The 16,368-nt window shown below is 42.6% G+C and overlaps 1 protein-coding gene across 2 annotated transcripts in view; it reads right to left on the minus strand.

The window, feature by feature from the left end:
- Positions 1–12,237, minus strand: part of GRAMD1C (GRAM domain containing 1C) — an 88,079-nt gene extending 75,842 nt beyond the window's left edge. For both annotated transcript variants that reach the window (XM_077884263.1, XM_077884262.1), the window contains exons 1-2: positions 12,171–12,237; positions 6,027–6,176 (exon numbers count right to left, since the gene is read on the minus strand). In XM_077884263.1, coding sequence (XP_077740389.1) covers positions 6,027–6,176; positions 12,171–12,197 — 177 coding nt within the window. In that variant the 5' untranslated portion in view covers positions 12,198–12,237. The remainder of the gene's footprint in view (positions 1–6,026; positions 6,177–12,170) is intronic.
- Between the last annotated feature and the right edge of the window lie 4,131 nt (positions 12,238–16,368).

Raw genomic sequence — 16,368 nt, forward strand, 5'->3', positions numbered from 1 at the left:
TTAAGTGTCTGACTCTTAGTTTCAGCTCAGATCATGATCTTGGGGTCATGAGATCAAGTCCTGTGTTGGGCTCTGTGCAGCACAGAACTCTGCTTGAGATTCTCTCCCTGTACCCCTTGCCACTCCCCCTGCACATGCTCGCACATTCTCTCTCTCCATTAAAAAAAAGTCCAAAAAAAAGGTCTTATCTATTTATCACATGCTTAATTCCTTTTATTAAGTCTTTAATAATATCAAATGATGATTTTATAGCTTTTATCTGGTAGTTTTATCCTAACTTTTGAGGGTCTAATATGCTATTTATTGAATCTCCTTCTGCTCACTCATAAAGTATTAAATTCAGGTCCCAAAACTTCATGACTACATGACTAAATTGACTACAGCTGTGTACTCTCAGGAAGATTTCCCTCCCCTACTACCCCAAGCACAAGTTTATAGACAGGTAAGCTTCCTTGTCTTCAAACGGGCAGATGTAAGTGAATTTCTTTCCTAGTCTACCTTTCACAGACTATATAACTCTTCAGGAGTTATGGCTTTATAAGGAGTTCCCAGTTCTAATTCATACAAGTCCAAGGCATCATCTCCAATCCCAGGGTGGCCATTAAAGCATTTGTTACTGAGGCTAATAAACTCCTCAGGGCTGTCTCAGCATTAGCTCATGTGCTTACAACTCAGGTAATCAGTTCCCTCTCCGTTTTTAGCCCTTAGGTACATCTCTTGCTATTTTGTGAGCCCAGACATTCATTTTAAAAACATGTTTGTAACATTTCATCCAGCAGTTTTAAGTACTTTGCAGCAGAAGAGCTTTTAAGTTAAATGGTCCTCTTTCCATATTGCCAGAAATGTTAGTTCCTATTTCCTTATTATTAAATCTAAAAGTATTAATATATCCAGGTTTTCAAAGACTATCTTTCTATAATTGAATTTTAATTGGATAAAATATGATTTTCAAATCCAACAGAAATTGGAAAGTAAGTTTATTCTTATCAGCTACCAAAGTGAAAGTCTAAAATATCCTTCTTAGCTTGAATAAATTCAAGATACACTGGGGAAGACAACATATGATTACAGAAAATGCCTCTCCAAAGTTGCCAAAGTATGTTACAAATATACTAATTAATCCTCTTGGGTTTTTGTTGTTTAACAGTACAACATTAATTAATCCTCATGATGTACCTACCTCTAAATCAGGTTTGTGACAAGTTTTATCCCTTATTTATAAGTAGAAAAGTTTACTTGTGAATAACACGACTATCATCATGCTATAAGTCGATGATAAAGCATAGAGTCAATACTTATGATTTCTTGTATAATTAGAAAAACCTTGATTATGATCTAGAAAAACTCAACTATTTTCAAACAAAACATAAGTATACTAGTTCAAAATCTAGGCCTGTTTTATTCTTAAAATGTTTTAGAACAAAAATACTTTTTATTTTTATTTTATTTATTTATTTATTTGAGAAAGAGAGAGCATGCAAGGGGTGTGGAGGGTGGTGCTGGGGACAGAGGGAGAAGGAGAGAGAATCTTAACCAGGCTCCACACCCAGTGCAGAGCCTGATGTGGTGCTTGATCTCACAACTCTTCAGATCATGACCTGAGCTGAAATCAAGAGTCAGGTGCTTAGACAACTGAGCTGCCCAGGTACCCCGGTGTATGTCATTTTCTAACTGTCAGCAACAGAAAATTTCAAAGGCTTTTTTCTACTCTCAATAGTTACTAGCCCTACATCACTAAGAGAAGTTACATTAAATCAGTGCATCTGCTGCAAACCTCTGTATGCTTTTCCTTTGGGGCATTAATCCACCTGGAATATACCATTATTTTAGTCAGGGGAAAAAAGAATTTCTCTCTTATAAGTTTTGGGAGTTTGGTTTTGTTGTTGTTTTTGCTATGTATTTTTACTAACAGTTAAATGGCAAAAGCATAAATATTTATTTGCCATTAAGTTTATTTCAAGTTTTCTTTTTCCTTTCACATAATTTCTGTTCCATTGGGACTTAAAAGTTATTAAGACTTTTTTATGATTTATTTATTTATTTATTAGAGACACACAGAGAGAGAGGCAGAGACACAGGCAGAGGGAGAAGCAGGCTCCATGCAGGGAGCCGGACATGGGACTTGATCCTGGGTCTCTAGGATCAGGCCCTGGACGGAAGGCAGCGCCAAACCGCTGAGCCACTCGGGCTTCCCTATTTTCATTTTTAAATAGAAAAGAAAACAAATATAACAAGATTCCTATTTCTATATTACAGGATTGAAATAGAAAATCTGCAGCTGTTGATCTCACTAATCAGGTGCTATGGTGATGTAATCAACTTCTTTTAAATTAAAGTCCTACTGTTAGCTATTAACTGCCCTGGAAATAAATAAATAAACAAGCAAACAAACAAACAAATAAATAAATAAAGTCCTACTGTCAGAAAGACACTTAATAGCCAATGAGTTCAGCAGAAGATTAAACGGATAGGGTCTAAAAAGAAACCAGCCTCAGAAGCAAAAAACCTTTAATAAACTCTGTTTCACTGTCTTGTATCATTTTGTCAAGTTTTCACAATTTTTATTTATGGAGAATCATCAAAACGTATTTTCCAATTACAAATAGAAGATCCTTTTATCCAGTACTTTTCAATTCTTTTAACCACTCTTAAGGAAAAGGTGTTCTCCATGTAACATACTCCCACTGTATATACTCAGAGTTTTTTATGACTGATACACAGCTATCACAAAAGTAAGTTACGAGCATTTGCTAACCAAACACACCCTCCACCTTTTTTTTTTTTTCATATTGATTCAAGACACACCAATGTTGTAATACTATGGCCCAATCTCTCACTTTATAAATGAGGCACCTGACAGGTTGAACAACATACTCAAGAACACCACACGGTGAAATCACCAGGGACAGAGTGTACACTCTCCCCTAGATTTTTTTGTTCCCAATCTCTAATTCATTCAATGATATCACGCTGCCCTCTAAATTCACTACTGTGGAACAACTAAGTTAGCCAGAATGTATGACTTATTCTACACCAGTGAATTTTTCAGGTCCCCACAGCTTAACTCTTTGAAAGGCCAAAACTTTAAAAAGTTATCAATTCCTTTTGTGGAAGCCTTCCCTAAGTGAAAAGACTTTTGGGTATTCCAGTGAAATGGCTCTAACAACCTTTTCAATTTTTTGTTTAACTACCAGGTCATGTGCCTCATGAATATTTTCCTGCTTTGGTATTAGTTTTTCCTGTGTTGATCTTGGATTCCCTCAGTGAACACAGCCATCTTATTATGCTCATTCAATTCCAACTTTATTGCCAGAAGAATGTGAAAACAGAAACAGGGTGGTGTCAGCAGTAGAACGAGATGGATTTAAAATGACAGAGAAAAAGTGCATTATTTTGCAGACTTCTTAACCATCACTTCTACCAATAACCATGACTGAGCCGCCCAGGTGCCCCAAACTACTTTTTAATATCACTAGCAACCTCTACTTTCCAAATCCAGTAGTCAATTTTTAGGCCTCACCTTACTTTACTTAATCACAATAGATCATTCTGTCCTTAAAAGACTTCCATCATTTGCCTTTGAGGATGCCACACTTCCTAAGATTTTATCTCATTAACCAAATCCATTTCTTTTGCTAGTTACTTCTCCACCACCTAAACATAAAGAGAGGTTCTAAACATTGGAGAGTCCACTTTTTTTATTTATCCATATTTTTCCCTAGGTGATCTCATCTAATCTTTATAAATCGGTCTTTAAATAGCATCCATACTCAAAGTCTCCCAAATTTACTTCCCGCTTCAATCTCTTTCCTGAGATTCAAGTCATAAATCCAACAGCCTACTACTCTTTTCTTAATCTGCATAGACCTTTGGCCCCCTCATTAAGAAGTCCAGGTTGCTTCACTTTTTGAGCTTCTGATGTCATTTTGTCCTATTGTCCATGTGTTATCACCAATTATTCCCCTATCTCCAATATTCTATTCAACTATAAAATAGGAACCAACTAATTTAGGCTTATAAAAAATATGTCAAAGATCTATTAAAGATATTCCAGATGAAGACTTGAGGAACTCTCCTCCACAAGATACATCAGCAAGAACTTTGATTTTAACTGTTCAGACTTTTCTTGTTTTTGTTTGCTTCTCAGTTCTGATAGTACAGTTTCTGGGTAAGTGACCTCTGAAAAAGTCGGTAAAACTTTTAAGATGTTGTATTTATCTTTAAATCTATTTCATGTGAATTCCTATAAAAATTCCTCTAAAAAATTCCTCAAAATAACGTACTTGTAATCAGCATAGTGAACTAAACGAGCTAAAGCAGACCTTCAAACACTGAACAAGAGCCTCTCAAAGGTGAATGTGCATACACATCTCCTGGAATTCTTGAAAAATAAAGATTCTAATTCAGTAGGTCTGAGGTTGGGCCCCAAGACTCTGCATTTCTAATTAGCTGACAGGTGATGCCAAGTCTGTTGGCCCCACATTCTACACTTGGGAGTTGCAAAGCTTTAGAACGCATATATCTTTTTTCCTCTCTCCTATTACTAAATCCTCATTTCCCTGCTTGTTTCTTTTCTTGCTTTTTTTGCTTTAAGTCTGCCAAAGAATAACCACCGTGACTACTGAGCCCTATAGATAGCCTTTGGAACTATAAAGGTTTTCCAATCTATAACAAAGATACAGAAATCATAGTGCAGAAGGGCCAAAACACTATAATAGTCAGAAACTTTCTCTGAATGTAACCAAAAATAATATAATTGATATAGAAGACATAATTTTCAGGATGTGTAGTTATTTGCTATGTTTCTTAGCAATTAAACATTTTCCTTAGAAAATGTTTTTAAAAACTTATGTTAAGTTTCTTAATAGGAATTAAGAAATAGCTATTCATGGGAACCCCGGGTGGCTCAGCAGTTTAGCGCTGCCTTCAACCCAGGGCGTGATCCTAGAATCCCAGGATCGAGTCCCACGTTGGGCTCCCTGCGTGGAGCCTGCTTCTCCCTCTGCCTGTGTCTCTGCCTCTCTCTCTCTCTCTCTCTCTGTGTCTCTCATGAATAAATAAATAAAATATTTTTAAAAAGAAACAGCTATTCATGTTAATATTCAATAATTGAACTACTACTTATGAACAGAATAATAGTACTTGTACTAATCTTTATAACCTATTAATATCATGTCTTTTTTTAGGCTACTCTAAAATTATAAGAAATTCTGCTACCAAGTATACCTAATTGCCAAGAGATTAGCTTTCTAATGAATTAATACTGGAACTATAAATGCCTTATAATTTTATATAAATTTCACTTATAGTTGCATTATAGCTGATTCTGTCAAATATCTCATAAATCTCATAGGAATTGCTAGATTTAGAACAAGCCTTTTAAGATAATAAATGCTAGGATTCATATAGCAATAGAAATGCTGGTCTTACCAAAAGACTTTATGCACCTAATCAACAAGCAGGAGTCTCATTTTACTGTAGGGAAACCTGAACCATATTCAGGTTATGCAAACAAGTAAGTACAGTGCAAACAGAATATGAAACTCCTAACTTTAAATTTTACCTTATAATTATTATATACTATAGGTCAAACACTGTTTAATTATTATATACTATAGGTCAAACACTGTTAAACTTCCTTTAGGTACTGAAACTAATTATTTAAATCAAAATTATGTAAAATGGCTCATTTCTCAGTAATGTTTAGAAATATGGTTCCTGTATAACGTTAGTCCCTTGCCAATACAGTGAACAACAACATAAGTGGAATCCAATTCTGTGGTATAGTTTTCTCCCAGGGAAACTGAAGCAGATAATTCCTCTCCCACAAACCAGACAACAGTGCATTCTAGTGGCCAAAGGAGAGCATTATCAGAAGTATCTTGGACTCTGGACTAAAACTTAAAAGATCTGAAAAATCTAGAAACTAATGAGACAACATTATAAGTATTATATGAATTGCTATAAATTTGAAGAAAATTTGGATTAAAGATTAAAATTAACATATAAGAAGTAAAAAATATTACCCAAAAGCCCCAGTCACTGCTCCAGTTATGTAAATTCGGCCCCTGTTTTTTTGCTGACACTATATTATTTTCATCCACAGCTGGGCTAGGATTCTCCTCTATCTCTTCCTGTGGCTCAGTGGCAAAGCTTGAATCTCCTTCATTTATTACCTGGAAACAAGTATAAATGATTTAAATTACTTACTGAGAAATGCTCATTTTAAAAAGAAGAGTTAGTGTTCAAAATAGATAAATTAACTTGAAAGCAATATTTAAGCTTTTAGGAAACAGTAATTAATATGTTTTTTCTCCTACAGTTCATATATTTTTATATGAGACACATATTCTCCAACTAGTAGTACTTGTTAGGTAGTTTAGTTGGGACTGGGGATTCAAAAATGAGTAAAGTCTTTAGCCTCCAGAATTTCCTAGTCACTAGAGGAACAATTAAACAGCAAAAAACCATGTAACAGGAGTGACATTAGTTCAATCTCTTTGGAGAGTCATTTGCAATACCTAGAAAGGTTTAAAATGAGTATAAACTAAAACTCTGTGTACATGGAGTTAACAATGTTTGGAATACTAAGAAAGTGGAAACAACTTTACCAACCATCTGTGGGAAGTTGGTAAATTAACTCTGATTTACACAAACAATGGAGTTAAAAATAAATGAATCAGGCATAGGCCCCAAATCTAAGGAGCATTCTGAGGAAAGAGGAAACCATGTGAAAGATATGGGCCCAATGGGTGGTCACTCATGAAAGACAGTTACTGTGGAGTTTAAAAAAAAAAAAAAAGAAAGAGAGAAAAGAGAAGGGAAGGAAGCAGCCATTGTGAGAACACATAGAGCTCACCAGGCCCCTTAAACACCCCTGTTGTTCCCTGCTGTTGCCACCGATGCCTCACTTATAACAAAAACCCTGATCCTCGGGGTTACAGAGGAAAGCCCCCATGGCACCCATGTGGCACAGCGAAGGGATAATTCAAACTCAACTTAAGCTCAGGATTTTTAAATTCCATGAAGTCACCATATGCCCCTAAACCTGGTGATATTGAGTTGAGACTTTCTGAAGGATGACATTTATAAACATGAAATGGTAGAGAGGACTCCTTCCACTTGAAGTATATTCACTCACCATCAAAAAGGAGAGAAAAAGAGACAAACAAAGCAAAAACCTAAGAGAGAAAAAAGAAACAAAACAAAAAGAAACTGAGAGGGAAGTCTACAATTTGGCCCAGTTGGAAATCGAAAACTTGTTAAAATAATTTATACCACAAAAGATAAAGATTGGCTTTTGTATCTTTACAGCACAGGTTTTTTATTAACTGCAACATCTGCTGAAATGCATCAGGTGGCAAATCTTCATGGCTTTAATCAATACTGGGCTCAAACTAGTTACACCTGCAGATCCCACGAAAAGATCCCACTAAATTTAAACAAGGCACTTCCTACAATTTTAATGGAATTACTCAACATAAAATGGACCATAAATAGATATGCCTCACTTTAACCATCAGAAGTACTGCCTTGACTAAATTCTCCCTGGTAACAGAGTACAGTACACATCACCCTAAAATATCCCATATTGGCAATGGTTGCTCTGGCCCAACAAAAAATTTAAATAGAGTCTTTGGAGCTTACAAATGGCTTTTTAAAAGTGGAACGCCATGGACCACCCTCCCACTCCCCACCCCCATCCCCAATTAAATAGTAAATACAACTCAATATAACATAAAACAGGCAGGGCCTTTGAGGTTTGGGAGTTATTATATAAAACCTAATTAGTGAAAGAGTGATTATCCCTACTGCTTCTCTATTTAACAGCCTAATGTGGCCTGTTAAAGTTGGAAAAATGAATGGTGCCTCACAGTTGATTACTGTCCCCTTGATGCTGTGCTCCTACCCACGAAGGTCCCTATCCCCTATACTATCGAAATTATTGACTCTATCCAATCAGAAACTGGTAAATATTTGTTATTATAAATTTGGCTAATACTCTGTTTAATGTGTCTTACAATAACCTCTAAGTACACTTTGCCTCCCCCTCTAGTAGGACACAATATACCTTTACCTAGCTAGCCACAGGATGCATCTAAAGGCTTGCTTTCACATGCAACCTTTACAGGCAATATTGTAATTGTATCCATTTTTCTCCAGGAGCACAAGTATGACATTACAATGATTACCTCCTCCTCCGAAGACATTCTTCTGACATATCCATTCAGGACTTACAAATATGCACAAAGGAGTTCACGAAAAGTAGATGGACCATTGCCCCAAATATAGCTTAAGGACTGCCACCTTAGTTAAATCCCTGAAAATTATTTGGTAAACCAGGGGCCACTCTACCCATGACAATGCCAAGAAAACTACTATTGACCCTCTCAGCATCCACAACATTAAAACAAGCCCAACATTTATTAGGCATTTTGTGGGTCTAGAGCAACTATTCCTTCCTCATTTACAAATTTTACTTACGCCTATTTACACTGTTACTTCCAAATGAGTAACATTCATGCTGAATGAGGACCTGTCTCAAAAAAGATACTAAAATTTGTCAAAATTATAACAGACACTCCCATTAGTGCTATTCCCCTCCCCCCAAACACACACACACACACACACACAGAATCCTTCACCATAGAGACTTGTGCAGCTTCTTTCCATGACTCCTGCATCTCTGGACCACCCATAGTGGCCATAAGTTGTCCAGAGGCTTCTGGTGCAAGAAAATAGCTCCCTAGCCCCACACTATTTGCCATTAGTTACAGCATAAAAGACTCTCATGAAAATAGAGTATCTACAAGCCCTGAGCCTGTGATCCTCTATACCCAGCTGTTCGTGCCTTGGGTCCTAGAACCAGCACTTTGCAGCTCAGCATGACTACCCAAGCCTCCTTGCTACAGGATAAAACCAACTCTCGGCCACATAGCACATCTCACCTGAAGAAGGACATGCTCTCCCTTGTCCTCATTCTTTTGTCAGTGTCATGGTGCCGGAAGAAGGCACCTTTCTTCTGAACCCCTTGAAAACCTGAGTGACTTGGGTTCAACTAAGTGAACTGCAATCAGAGTTTGTACATTTCAAAGTCCCATTTGAAGTCTGATGGACAAATGTGCTGTCCAGTGGTGACAGCATCACCACAATTATACACAACAGAGCTCGGTTATTTATTGCTTTTCATCCCTTAACCAAGATGTCCCTGATAAAGCTAGGGCCCAAGGGTCAGCACAACTGGCTGAACTTCCTACAGTCAACAATGAACGCCTGGGCCAACAATTGTCTCCATCTGCACATTTTTACAGACTCTTGGAGCATGCCTAGGAGCTGCACCCCTTGGGGTAAAGAACTCTGGGAACCTCTTGTTTCACAGATATTCAAAATATAAATCAAGATCACACGTCTCTACATATACCAAAGCCATAATAAAAGGCCTCACCCAACACCCTTTATCCCTGTTAGAGTTCCAGACATTACTAACAATGACCAAGGCACTCATTTTATTTCTCAAAATATGCCTTTGGGCTCTTGAACAAGGCATTCAATGGAACTTTCATCATTCTACTGAGTGCAGGCTACCGGCTTCATAGACAGCCATGAAGGCTTACTTACACAAGTTCAAAAACTAAATGAAAAATAGTGCACTTCCGTCATTAGCTGAATATCTTATATAAGGAGTCCCATTCAATTTTGTTATGTTTAGCTGCTGACAGCTATTAAGCCCCCCCTTCTTCCTCTTGGTTCCCTCAAATGGGCAAGCTGGTAAGAAAGCATCTTTGGTGTGGGTAAGAGAGTCAAACCAGGAAAGCCCCAGTCCACACACAGGAACTCTCACCCTGGCCTCAATAAAAACCCAGATCTAGCTTCCTTTCCTTGCCCTTTTAAGTAGTTTAGGATCTGCTTTTAAGTCATTTAGGTCCTGCTCTTCTCTTTTCGTTATGTAAGGATATAATAAGCCATTATGTGTAAGTCATAAGTCTTTTCATGTACTCATGGTGTGTGTGTGTGTGTGTGTGTGATCACTCTATATCCAGATCAAGTTCTTGGGTGGGGGAAGGTTCAGTCTGGCTTCATAGAGTTCCTGCAACAGAATCCAAGCTCTCTAACTTTCAATTGTGTGACCTTGGCAGTCTGTCTAAATCTCTTTTCTCCACTCTATAGTAGGCGTGATCACTCAGGGAGGACAGGGATCATGTCTCTGTTGCTCACCCAGGGCCAGCCAGCCACAGGGGTGGAAAAAAAAAAAATGTTTGGGTTCACTCATCCCTATCATGCCTATTTCATAGTCCTATTTTGAGAATGCACTGAAATAGTGCGTCCATTTGTGCAACAATTCTTTTTTTTAAGATTTTATTTGTTTATGAGAGACACAGAGAGAGAGGCAGAGACACGGGCAGAGGGAGATGCAGGCTCCATGCCGGGAGCCCGACGTGGGACTCGATCCCGGGGCTCCAGGGTCACGCCCCGGGCTGGAGGCAGGCGCTAAACCGCTGGGCCAGCCGGGCTGCCCTACAATTCTTTGAATGCCTCTACAGTGTTTTTTTTTTTTTTTTTTTTTTTTTTTGGTAAACTGTAAAATGCCTCTCACATAAAACGTATCGCACGGGCTGCAAGCCTCTAAAAGGCAAATGCACACCCACGACCAAGGTGAAAGGCACGAGCATCATGTTGAGAAACGCCGGTCCTCCCGAGGGCTCCTCGGCTCGTCCCTCCCTCCGTCCATCAGCTCAGGCGGGAACAGCGAGGAGCACACGCAGCCGAGCCCCACGCCTGGCTGACAGCCCAGCGCTGCGAGCTCCGCACCCGCGGGCGGGGAGGAGGCGGCCCGGGAGGCCGCGGGGCCTGGGAAGCGGCGAGGTCCGGCCACTGCACGCCCGCAGCCCCGCCCTCGCCCCGCCCTCGCCCCACAGCGCCGCCCTCGCCCCGCCCTCGCCCCGCCCTCGCCCCACGGCCCCGCCCGCAGCCCCGCCCTCGCCCCGCCCTCTCCCCACAGCCCCGCCCACAGCCCCGCCCTCGCCCCGCAGCCCCGCCCACACCCAACCCCGCCCCGCCCGCAACCCTGCCCACACCAGGGCTCGCCCCCTCCGCCCTGCCCCGCCCACCGCCCCCTCCCCTCCCCCCCGCAGCCCCGCCCACAGCCCCGCCCTCGCCCCGCAGCCCCGCCCACACCCAACCCCGCCCCGCCCGCAGCCCCGCCCACACCAGGGCTCGCCCCCTCAGCCCTGCCCCGCCCACAGCCCCCCGCAGCCCCGCCCACAGCCCCGCCCACGCCCCTCAGCCCCGCCCGCAGCCCCGCCCACACCCAGGCTCGCCCCCTCAGCCCCGCCCCGCCCACAGCCCCTCCCCTCCCCGCAGCCCCGCCCGCAGCCCCGCCCACGCAGCCCCGCCCACAGCCCCGCCCTCGCCCACAGCCCCGCCTAACCCCGCCCCGCCCGAAGCCCCGCCCACACCAGGGCTCGCCCCCTCCCCCGCAGCCCCGCCCACAACCCCGCTCTCGCCCGCAGCCCCGCCCACACCAGGGCTCGCCCCCTCAGCCCTGCCCCGCCCACAGCCCCTCCCCTCCCCACGCAGCCCCGCCCACGCAGCCCCGCCCTCGCCCCGCAGCCCCGCCCACACCAGGGCTCGCCCCCTCAGCCCTGCCCCGCCCACAGCCCCCTCCCCTCCCCCGCAGCCCCGCCTACGCAGCCCCGCCCACAGCCCCGCCCACACCAGGGCTCGCCCCCTCAGCCCTGCCCCGCCCACAGCCCCCCCGCAGCCCCGCCCACAGCCCCGCCCACGCAGCCCCGCCCACAGCCCCGCCCTCGCCCCTCAACCCCGCCCACACCCAACACCAACTCGCCCGCAGCCCCGCCCACACCCAGGCTCGCCCCCTCAGCCCCGCCCCGCCCACAGCCCCTCCCCTCCCCGCAGCCCCGCCCACAGCCCCGCCCACACACCACCCCGCAAACTCGCCCCGCCCACAGCCCCGCCCCCGCCCGCCGCCCGCGGGCAGCTCGGGAGGCCGTTCCCTCGCTAACTTTCCAAAGGGCTCCCGAGGGCACCACGGAAACGGCCGGGGGGACGACTCGTCACGCCCTGCGAGGGCGCAGAGCTCTCTCGCGCAGAGGGCCGCCCGGCGCGGCCACCGCCAGGGAGCCTGCAGCCCGGAGAGGAGCGCCGCTTACCTGGCGGGCCGGCGGGGCGCCCTCCATCGCGGCTCCCTCCGCCGCAGAGCAACTGCGCACGCGCGCCCCGCGCCCCCCCGCCCCCCCCCCCCCCCCCGCGCGCCCCCGCCGCCGCCGCCGCCGGACCGCCGAGGCCACCTGTGCTCCTGCCGCCGCGCCTCGCGCCCCCTGGCGGCAGCTGCGTTAGGCTAACTCGCAGGCGGGCGAGTTCGCTCGCTGGCCCGGGGCCCCTGTCGTCCTTACCTGCCTGCCCCCCAACCTCAACCTCCGGTGCCCGTGCTGAAGGGGCTTCCCGGTACAGGTCGCCCCTCCTAAAGCATCCCCTCGCCCTCTGCGGAGAGCACACTCCGCACTGCACACTCCGCCCCGGCGTGCAAGGGAGTGGAGCGCTCGGCAGTCGGGGTCCTTCAGATAAGGGCTTGGAGCTGCTGATTAAAAGCTGTTGAGGGGATGGGCGCTGGGTGCTAGATGTTGGCAGATTGAACTCCAATTTAAAAAATGTAAAAAAAAAAAAATTTAAATAAATAAAAAAATAAATTTGCTATTTAAAAAAAAAGCTGTTGAGTGTGACAGCCTGGGTGGCTCAGCGGTTTAGCACCTGCCTTCGGCCCTGGGCGCGATCCTAGACCCAAGATAGAGTCCCACGTCGGGCTCCCTGCATGGAGCCTGCTTCTCCCTCGGCCTGTGTCTCTGCCTCTCTCTCTCTGTGTCTCTGTCTCTGTCTCTCTCTCTCTGTGTGTCTCTCATTAATAAACAAATAAATAAAAACCTTAAAAAAAAAAGCTGTTGAATGTTGCAGATTCAGGTTCCCTCCCTCCCAAAAAAGAGCCATGAAAGACATTCTGGAGTAATTGAGGAAGATTGAATATGAAATATATATATATATATATGAAAGTTCAGGTTATGGAAGAAGTAACCATTTGTGGATAAAGTTATTGATACTCATTTATGACTAATACTTTGTGGTTATGTTGTAGAACGTCTTCATTATTAAAAAAAATTCATGCTCGGGTATTTAGGACATGTCATGATGCCTACAACTTGATTTCAAATGCTTCAACGAATACAGATGCAATAAGCTGATGTGACCCCCTCCCCAAATTCATATATTGACACATAATTCCCTTCTACCATATACAGACACTGTAAGAACACTGCAGCCTGGGAAGAGGATGTGGGTTCTCACCAAACACAAAATCTGCAGGTGTCTCAATCCTGAACTTCCCAGACTCCAGAACTGTGAGAAATGTTTGTTGTTTAAGCCACCTAACCTATGGTATTGTTTGTCCTAACAACCTAAATAAACTAAGACTAAGGAGAAAGAGAGCAAAATGTTAATAATTATTCCATCTATGTGGAGGGTATACCACTATTCAGTTATTTTTTGTCTATTTCTGTATGTTTGAAAGTGATCCTAATGTGAAGTTGAAGAGGGAGAGTCAAATCCACTTCCACAAAAGGTCACATGCTGCATATATTTTTAAAATGTATTACATGTTAAAGAATAATTACCTAATAAGAAAATCAGAAATGATATACTCTTGTCTTTGTCCTGCAAAACTTAGCATAAGTTGTATTCTCTTTCAACGCTGTATATAAGAATAGGCTGAATCAAAAATGCCTATTTTTCTAATTGAAGTTGTGCCAAGAAATCTACGTTGGATTGAAAGAATTTAATGTTGCTAATATTTGAAGAAATAATGACTAAAAAAAAGAATAAGGAAACTCTTTAAGTACTGATTATGGGATGATCTACAAAATATATTATTAAAGAACAAAACTACATATTATATAAAAAATGCATGCTATGAATCTAACCAGGAGAAAACATCAGACAAATTTAAATTGAGGGACAAAAAAAAAAAATAAATTGAGGGACATTCTACAAATAATTGGCTTGAATTCTTCGGAAATATCAAGCTCCTAAAAGCTATAGAAATATTGAACTATTGCTCCATATTAAAGATGAAAGACATATGGCAACTAAATACAGTGTATGATCTTAGAGTGGATCCTGAGCCAGGATTTTATTTTATTTTATTATTATTTGCTGTAAAGAACATTATTGGGACAACTGGAAAACTTTGAACAAAGTCTACAGATTAGATGATAGTATTTATTCAATACTAATTTCCATTTTTAATAATTATACTATAGTGAAAATGTCCTTGCTCAAGGAAATGTAGTGCTATATATTTATTTGTGTTTGAGTCAGGTATTTAGGTTTAACTCACTCTCAAATGATTTTAAAAAATTATGTGCAGAGAGAGAGAATAATTAAACAAATAAAGCAAACACAGAATCGTTAATAATCGGAGAATGTGGGCAGCCCCGGTGGCTCAGTGGTTTAGCACCGCCTTCAGCCCAGGGTGTGATCCTGGAGACCTGGGATCGAGTCCCACATCAGGCTCCCTGCATGGAGCCTGCTTCTCCCTCTGCCTCTGTCTCTGCCTCTCTCTGTGTGTCTCTTAAGAATAAATAAATAAAATCTTAAAAAAAAATAATCGGAGAATGTAAGTCAAGGGTATATGGGAAACCTTTGTACTATTCTTCAACTTTCCTTACTTCATAAAATTAAAAACTAACCTGTCAAAATAAAGTGAAACCAACCTGCACAGGTGTGTGTTTCTCTGCACTTGCACAAGTGCAAGCACAGAAACGGCTGAGTTGGTTTTATTTATTTATTTATTTATTTATTTTTTATTTATTTATTTATTTATTTATTTAAAGATGTTATTTATTTATTCATGAGAAGCAGAGACACAGGCAGAGGGAGAAGCAGGTTCCATGCAGGGAGCCCGATGTGGGACTCGATCCTGGGACTCCAGGATCATGCCCTGAGCCAAAGGCAGACGCTCTACCACTGAGCCACCCAGGGATCCCTGAGTTGGTTTTAATTAGAGTTGATTTTTACCAGGTGAATATGCTAAAGCAAGGGGGAGCAGAGGAGATGAGTGTATATGTATGTGAGGCAGTAATGATTGTCCTTGGAATCTAAACTGGGTAAGAGGCAAAACAAAGTTATGAGTATGAAAGATAAGTGAAAAAATATTAGGATTAAAAGCTGATTAGTTGGGGTTGAAAGATAACTGGTACTAGACAGCTACAATTAAACGAGTTGTCAGCTCTATGTAAACAGTGTCACAAAAAGCTCATTCTGTTTCTCGCCTGGCAAAATCCACATACATTTGGATAAGTAAATTAATTTTTTAAAGTTTTTATTTAAATTCCACTTAGTTAACATACACTGTAATATAATTTCAAGTGTACAATGTAGTGATTCAACACTTCATATAACACCTGGTGCTCATCACAACACTGGATAAGAACATTATTTTTTTTTGGATTATATTTATTTACTTGAGACAGAGACAGAGATTGAGTGCACACAAGTGGGGGGGGGGGTAGGAGGAGGAGAGAGAGAGATACAAACTCCCCGCTGAGCAGGCACCTGAGCAGGGAGCCTGATGTGGGACTCAATCCCAGGATCCCAAGATCATGATCTGAGCCAAAGTCAGATGCTTAACTGGCTGAGCCACCCAGGGGCCCCAGAACATTAAATTAAAAAAAAATTTTTAGAGGTGATGAGTTAGAAAAAATAGGAAATAGTGCTTGTAATTGAGATTATGGACAAACTGCAGTTATGATGATAAATTCTCTGCTATAAGCCTCAGATGGGTTGTTGCCTAGAGTAGACAAAATGATGGGGGCGAGGTCAAGGAACTCAGAAGCCAGGGATTGGAGATATAATCTTAGTGGAAATTGAAATCACCAAGTGCTATGGTCTGAATGTGTCCCCCCAAAATCTGTGTGTTGAATCAATCCTAAGCCCCAAAGGTGATGGTAGCAGGAGATGGGAACTTTGGAAGGCTCTGCTCTCATGAATGGAATTAGTACTCTTATCAAGGAGACTTCCAAGAGCTCTTTGCCCCTTCCACCCTGTAAGGATCCAGAGAGAGGGTGCCAGGGATAAACCAGGAAGAGGGTGTCACCAAAGCACAACTAAGCCAGCACCTTGATCCTGGACTTTCCAGCCTCCAGAAAGATGAGAAGTAAATTTCTGTTGTTTATAAGCCACCGAGCCTATAATATTTTGTTATAACAACCCAAAAGGACTAAGACACCAAGTATAAAAGCAACTGCATAGAGGAAAGTGACCGTGAGCGAGGAAAAAATATCTTCAATAAAAAAAATAAAC

The sequence above is a fragment of the Canis aureus genome, chromosome 35 (assembly GCF_053574225.1).
Source record: "Canis aureus isolate CA01 chromosome 35, VMU_Caureus_v.1.0, whole genome shotgun sequence".
NCBI lineage: Eukaryota > Metazoa > Chordata > Mammalia > Carnivora > Canidae > Canis > Canis aureus.